Source organism: Chelonoidis abingdonii, chromosome 16 (genome assembly GCF_003597395.2).
Source record: "Chelonoidis abingdonii isolate Lonesome George chromosome 16, CheloAbing_2.0, whole genome shotgun sequence".
In the NCBI taxonomy this organism is placed as follows: Eukaryota; Metazoa; Chordata; order Testudines; family Testudinidae; genus Chelonoidis; species Chelonoidis abingdonii.
In genome coordinates this window covers 7,067,323-7,074,630 of record NC_133784.1, presented here as the reverse complement: position 1 = coordinate 7,074,630, position 7,308 = coordinate 7,067,323, and the positions used below count along the sequence as shown (strand labels likewise).

Here is a 7,308-nt window from a genome sequence, read left to right as displayed (position 1 = left end):
CTGGGTGTGCCTATGCAAATATTTGAGACTTCACATTCCGGACATTCTTTCCACACTTCCCATAATCCACCACCAGATGTCAGGGTACAGCTCATCCTGACTCTGCTTACAGAGATGACGCTGCATTTTCACATTCCCCACCGGTGTTGCCCTTTCTCACAGTCTTCTCCGGGCTAGTGGTGGAAGGGCAGAGGCAGTAGGGTGTGCAGCGCCCCCTTGTGTAGCCTCAGGACATCTGAGGATGGTGAGAGTGGGGATCGGCTGGCACGTGGACGCTGCTTGGAAGGATCTGCTGTTAGATACCACCAGGCAGCGTGTTACCCACACATGTGAGTAGGTGGGATCATCTCAAAGAACTCCAGTTACAAGCACCTTCCTTATTTCATGACTGTGAGCAACAAAGCCCCCTGCAGAGCCCTGGACAGAGGCTGTGCATGTGCTGTCTCCAGCACAGCTTTGACTGAATGCTGGCAGCTCCGGGGCATTTTTCACCGGCGCAGGGTAGCCCAGAGGGGGTGAGAACATTGCAGAGCATGGCGGTGTGTACTGCAGAAGAGGGATTGTTTTGCTTTTGGTCCTTGGACTATCAGTCCATCTGCCCGTTTGTCTAGGCAGTGCCATCACCATGAGATCGACGTGCTTGGGACCAGATTCTGCCGCTCTCCCTCTTGCTGAGGGACTCCTTCGTCCAGGTCTAGTTGCGCTGATTTCGGTGCAAGTGTGCCAGAGGCCGTGACAGCCCTCAGCTAGCAGTGGTGGCTCAGCTATTATAACAATGTCAGCTGAAGAATTTGAAATGTGGTCCCTGAGAATCTCATTGTATTCTTGGTCTGAGTCTGTTATTGAGCAGCCTGCAGCCTGCCTGACCCACCTTGTTCACAAAGGCAAATGCCCGACATCTGCATTTGAGTCGTCGCTCTGGGTGGCTCAGAACTCGGGCCCATCCTGCTTCCTGGCTGCAAAGAGCAGATTCCCCCACCTGTGAAAGCTCAGCCTGGAGAAACGCCCTGTCTCACTAAAATGGCCTGGGGCCCCAGCTCGTAGCTCAGCTGTGGGCTCAGTGTTTCTAAGTGCCAGTTGAAGAGGGGGTCTTGTGTTGATGTATGTACGTGTTCCCCGCTGCGCTCCGTAGCTGAGGCTGGCTTGGCTGGAGGTAGGAGCCATCTCCCTCTGCAGGGTGCATGCTGTGTTTGCTTTAGGGGGGACGGGGGAGAGACCGTCTACAAACAAGAACTACTGATTGGTGGGTCTCCTTTTCCCCACCCTTCTCCCCTCTAAGCACCTTTCAAATATTGGCTGTTTGGTCAGCTCGGCCAGTGCCTGCAATGAGAAGAGCAGGCTGCCTCTACCCACTGGCCTGACAGCTAGTTTGCCTCCTTGCTACCTGGCAGGTGGAGACATCTCACTGCCTGCCGGGATTTCAGGGTACAGGAGGCAGAGGAGGAGAGGTGGGGAACCTGACTCTGGGGGGGGGATTCTCAGCCTCATGATTATGTGATATGATTTGTGTCACGGAGTCACCGAGCGATGCTCTGGAACTGCTCCCCACTAAGCCAGTCAGGACTTTGGGGAGCCTCCTCTCCCTTGGAGCAGACTTGTTCAGGGCAAGAAGCTCACACGTCTTCACCTCCTGGGTCTCTCCTTGGAGCATTCAGCATCCTCTGCCCCTCCGTGGGCTTCCCACAGCGAGCCCACCCAGGCGGGGTCCTGGGGAAGCCACAGGGTTCTGCACCCCCACTTTGCAGTCAGACGTGACTCCCAGCCAGCAAAACAGAGGTTTATTCAATGACAGGAACAGGGTCTAAAACAGAGCTTGTAGATACAGCGAACCAGACCCCTCGGCCGGGTCCATTCTGGGGGGCAGTGAGCCAGACCCCTAGGTCTGCACTTCACTCCTCGTCCCCAGCAAGCTCCAGACTAACCACCCCCTCCAGCCCCTCCTCTCTGCTCAGCTCCTTTCCCGGGCCAGGAGGTCACCTGATCCCTTTGTCTCCAACACCTTCAGTTGGCACCTTTGCAGAGGAGGGGCCCAGGCCATCAGTTGCTAGGAGACAGAGTGCCAGGCATTTAGGGGCACTGGCCCTTTGCTCTGTAGCAATCACACACCCTTATCCCACCACCTAGATACTTAAGAACTGCACTGGGGACACTGAGGTACCAACATAGTATTCAGAGCAAACATTAAGGACAGTCCCAGTTCGTCACAATTTGTACCAGACATGCTGAGAGACCCTTGTCAAAATTGGGGGCTGTGCTGTGCCATGTGTCCAAAGGGTCAGTCCCTCCTCAAGGCGCTTACAGGTGACATATGAAGGGTGGGGGTGAGGGAGACAGTCCAGCAGACAGAGACAAGGTGGAAGCTTTTCCTGATGACTAAATCAACAAAGCCAGCAGCGGTGCTGGGCCCCAGCACTTGGTTCCGTCTGTGGATATTTGAAGGGTGTAGGCTGAAAGGTGGGCAGATCGTGTTTGGGGTGGAGTGTTGTCCAGCTATAATTAGGAGGAAGGGGCTCACGCAGAGTGCTGGGGGTAGGGGTCTCTGCTCAGAGGAGCATTCAGACTGTGGAGTCAGCCCCCTAAAGGTGGGGAGAAGCCCTGTCACTCGGGACCTTTACATCTAGGCTGAACAAAGCACTAGTGGGTAGCCCCACAGTGACCCTGGGGATGAAGTGGGTGACCAGGTGGGGGTTCTGGGGTGAAGAGAAGAAGCCGGCTGCACATCGTCCTTTGTTCCTCCCAGGGATTTGTTGGGGTCACATGTTGTCATTGCACGAGGCCTGGCCTGAGTGTGATTCACACACGGATCTGCCACTAGCGCTTCCCTGGTTATATCATTGCATAATGATTGCAGCGTCCCCTGTTCCCTCTCCCAACAAGCTGCTTTCAGACTTCTGAGGCCTGCCCTGACTACCAGGACCTCCAAGAGGCTCTTTTTATCCAAGACTGGAGAGAGATGTAGAGTTGCCTCCTCTGTTCAGAGTGGCTTCTCTTTGCTTGCTGTCACAATGGGTTAAAGGACCTTTCCCCCCTACAGTAACTACACCATGAAACGCCGCTGGACTTCATCAAGCGCGTCAAAGCGGTGCTGCTGCTCGCAGTGCTGGCCCCTGGGCCTGAAGACTGGGGACATGGGAGCTAGAGCAGTGCTGCTCCTGCCATGGGATGAGACGCACTCCAGCCCGGAACAAACTCGAGCAATAACCTGCCATTGCACCACAGTCTCTCGCCCTAACTCATCAGCTACTGATGCTCAGTCCTGCCCCAGTGACACCTAGCAGCCCAGGAAAGCCCAGGAGAGCGTGCAGCAGGGCCAGGTTCAGTGCTGTACGTGCTACCGAACATGATTTGAGGAGCACAGGCAGTGTCTCTTTAAGCAACATGGACCGGTAGGGAACCTGCTGTTTGACATAGAGCTGTCGTCTTGGTGATATTGCTGAAAGCCGGTCCCCTTGCTGCGCTTCACATCCTGAGTGCGCTGCCAGACGCTGCCCCCTCCTGAGATAGCAATGCTTTAATCTGGCTGGAGCTCTGCAAGAACCACGGGAGACCAAGCTCGGTGATTTACAACAGCCCCGACCTGTCAAAGCGCCAGCAAATTTACAGATAACAGAGCATCTTCCAGACTCCCTCTGCACACCCAGACAGGCTGGGCCATCTCCTCCAGGGGCGATCTCCTCCCCACCTGCCTCCTGCAGAACACTCCCCGACCCCCACATGGACAGCTGGCTGCTCCATCAGTGCCCCCTCCTCACAAGCAGGCTGCTGTATCCCCTCGCCATCCACAGCAAATACTGACGTGTGCGTAAGCCACGTCTATCGCACACCGCCCAGCTCTGAGACAGAGGGGGGTTATTGGGAGCAGGGCTTAATTTGTGCCAGGGCTGAGACCCAGCACCTCTGGGTCCAGCAGGGCTGAGACCCGGCACCTCTAAGCCTGCTGCATCAGTTATGAAGTTAAAAAATGGCTTGAACCGCGGCCCCTCTGTCATTACAAATGAAGCCCTGTTCGGGAGCAGGGCTGGCTCCAGGTTTTCTGCTGCCCCAAGCGGCAAAAAAAATAAAAGCTGTGGCAGCGCGATCGCGCCACTCCACTCTTCGGCTGCAATTCGGTGGCAGGTTCTTTGCTCTGAGAGGGACTGAGGGACCCGCCGCCGAATTGCCACCAAAGACCTGGACGTGCCGCCCCAATAGCGGCCGGAGTGCCACCCTTTGGTATTGGCCGCCCCAAGCACCTGCTTCTTTAGCTGGTGCCTGGAGCTGGCCCTGTTCGGGAGTGTCCAGTCCGTATGAACTACAGCCTAGAAGGGGTCCTTTCCGGACAGTGCCTGAAGCCCTCCCTCCATGCTGCTCCCAGCAGGTGCTGTCTGAGGGGAGATGAGGGGCCCGCTGAGGACTGTGCCTGGGCAGCGCGTGAGCAGAAGCACAGCCCCTCGCTGTGGGAGCTGGGCTGGGAACAGGAGCAGAGATACAACGCTCTGCCCCGTCTCAAGGGCACCCACCACGTGGTCTGGGGGAAAGACTCAGGGATGGCTACCAGCGTGCCACTGGCTGCCCAATCTGCACCAGGCCTAGCCCACCGCCACAGGCTGAGCCTCCCTCCCGTGGATGATGTGGTGCAGGATTCCCTGTGCTTCGCACTCGGGTGCTGAATTTCCTCACCAGCAGGTGGTGCCAGCTCTGCGGGGGGCACAGGAGACTAGAAACTGCCTCTGTCCCACTCCCAGCTGGTGGGTAAGATGCTCCCTTGCTTTTACAGAAGTGGCCTCCCCTGACTCCCTGGGTAGCTGTGCTTCTCTTGCTGCTACTTCTGCACAACACTAACCCCAGCTTCAGGGCAGGGCGGGATCAACAGGCATCGGGATGCCGAGGTCCTTGATTGGGTTTCTCTTGCCTGCTGTAGCCGCAACTCGCTGGATTCTCACCCCGGGGGCCAGTGACTCCACTGTGACTGTGACTGAGTGGGAGTTTTCTGTAATGTTTTGTGTTAATAGTGTGTCTCCCTCAGTTTCCCCTATATGCTCCATTGTTACCTAGGTAGCAGGAAAAGGTCTTTTGCTCTCTGCAGATCCAGGTGTGCTGGACACTGACTGTCTAGGGCCTTCCCCCCGCCGCTCCCTCAATGTCCATGGACAGTCCCAGAAGACAGTGGCCACTCCAATTGCCCAGACATTTGTTACCTAGCAACTAATGACCATGGATGACCCAGGCCTCTTCAAGAAGCCAGCCAGGTGTGACCAGCAGGGGAACAAAGGGCTGAGGAGGAGCTAGAGGACAAGGTTTGCCCAGGGACAAGACCAAAAAGGACAGAGAGGGATGTTAAGTGTGAGACTCTCCTAAATAGAACAAAAGAGGCACCAGAGGGCTCTGGGCTGTAAGGTCCTGCTCTGGGTGCTACCCACGGCCTGCCTGGCTGTGTTCCAGACCCTCCTAACCCCCTGCTGTAACCGCACCGGCTGCGTCCCGGCAGGTGCTGGGGGGGGGGAGCATTGCACCCCCAAGTCTCTCTCAGGTGGACTTGCTGAAGGGGGCTCACGGCCTGAGTCAGGGGTGCTGAAGGCTCGGTCCAAGGAGGGAGTGAAGCCGAGGGGCTTCGCCAGTGACAGAGCGAGCCCTGGGGGGTCTGGCTTCCTGAAGGGAGCCTCCCTGGGGCTGTTCCATGACAGTGACTCAAACAGGAAACTCTCCCAGCCCCTCAGATATTGGCCCCCCAGGACCCTGCTAGGCCAGCTCAAGGGCTCTTCCTGCTGAGTAGGCTGCAGCCCAGAAACCTCAGAGAGCCAGGCCAGGCTTTCCTGCCCAGCGGAGAAGGAGCCCCCAGTTCTGAGAGCCGTCCAGCAGCACTAGCACTGGCCAAGCTCAGGGCCTCTGCCCGGCTTGGATTTCTCGTCGTGGGTCCCTGTGAAGGGGATATGATTTTGAGTTAGCTAGTAGTGCCCTTAGATTCCTCGGCCTTCCCCTGAAGAACAGCTCATGCTCCTTCCTCAGCTCGTCCCAGAGAGGTCTCCTAAAATGGGGGACAGGCACCCCCGAGCTCGGGGAGAGTCGTCCTCCTCTGCCAGACGCGCCGTGATTCTGAGGTCCACCAGATGGAGCTGGGCCATACCTGCGCTCCAGCACTGAGGCAGCCCCAGTGCCATGCTGTGCCACTGACTCCAGTGCTGTCAGTCTGGGTCTGCCAGCATTGGCACCAGCTAGTCCCACGCCATCAGCGTACCATGGAGCGTCAGGATGGTCCTCCAGGTGGCAAACGGGCATGTGGCATGCAGAGCTGCGGAACTGATGTGCCTTGGCCTAGAAGTGCAGGAAATCCCAGAGCTACGTCGCCGCCACGACACTGGTCTGAACATGTTAGCAAGGAGTGGGGCTGCACCCATGGGACTGAGAGCAGCACGTGGCCTGCCCTATGGGCAGAGCACATAGCTAATGCGGAAGATGTGGGGCTGGGAGCTTCTGGCCTTTCCAGGCCTCTCTCTCTTATAAACTTCAGAACCAGCCAATGTGGAGTTAAACGGCTCCCTCCCAGTGATGGGGGCAGGGCAGCTGGTGTGCTCCCCCAACCATCCCCACTCTATTAGAAGCGGGCAATGGATCTATTTCCCCATCTGTTTTCTCCTTATCCCCCATTAGGCATGCTGTGACCTTCCCAGCCCTGTCCTGCCAGCAGCAGCACTTCAACATCTGGCCTGCTCAGTACAGATGTTATTCTGCGTCTCCTCTCCGGGGTAGGTGCCATGGAATTCCTGTTTCAGCTGCAGCCCCCAGTGCCATGGCTTTGAAGGCAGGTGGTGGCTGGAGGGCGCTTGTTCCCACCTGAGTGGGAAGTGAAAAGAGAAGCGTTCCGAGAACTCCAAAGGGATCGCTCTTGCTTTCTGTCCCTTCTGACTCAGCAGCTCCGCTCCCTCCCTGCGGCCGCCATGGCCTGGGCTCTGTCAGAGAGAGGCGATGAGAGGAGAGGTTTGAGGCTATTCCTCCATCTGCTCCACACCCCAGGAAACAGCCGCTGGACTGCTTGGAAAAAGCCAGAGCCAGGCACCAAAGTTGCTGTGTTGCATTTAATGTCCCCTGCTGTGCAGTCAGGTCTTTCCATGGCCCAGCGTGGATCTCACTTCCTCCGTCACCCTGATGGCGGCGGTCCGGCCTTCATCCAGAAAACTGTGGGGTCAGCAGAGGGGAATTCAGCTGGTGGGACCCAGGGAGGTGCAACCCGGCTGACTGCTCAAGAGGCTGTTTGTCAGTGGGCTCCCAGCTCCAGTGTCTGCCTGCGCAGCTCAGCCTCACCAGCGACTCGCCTAGCTCACAGAACGAGTG

General features: G+C 57.3%; 1 protein-coding gene across 4 annotated transcripts in view; it reads left to right on the top strand.

Annotated features, from left to right (window-relative positions):
* The window catches only part of HPSE2 (heparanase 2 (inactive)), a 327,209-nt gene that overhangs the window by 308,742 nt on the left and 11,159 nt on the right, over nt 1–7,308 (top strand). Inside the window, exon 10 of one of the 4 annotated variants that reach the window (XM_075073008.1) lies at nt 6,628–6,722. The exons of the other annotated variants lie outside the window; for them this stretch is intronic. Within the exon in view, the coding sequence (XP_074929109.1) occupies nt 6,628–6,722 (95 nt within the window). The remainder of the gene's footprint in view (nt 1–6,627; nt 6,723–7,308) is intronic. 4 annotated transcript variants of the gene reach the window in all.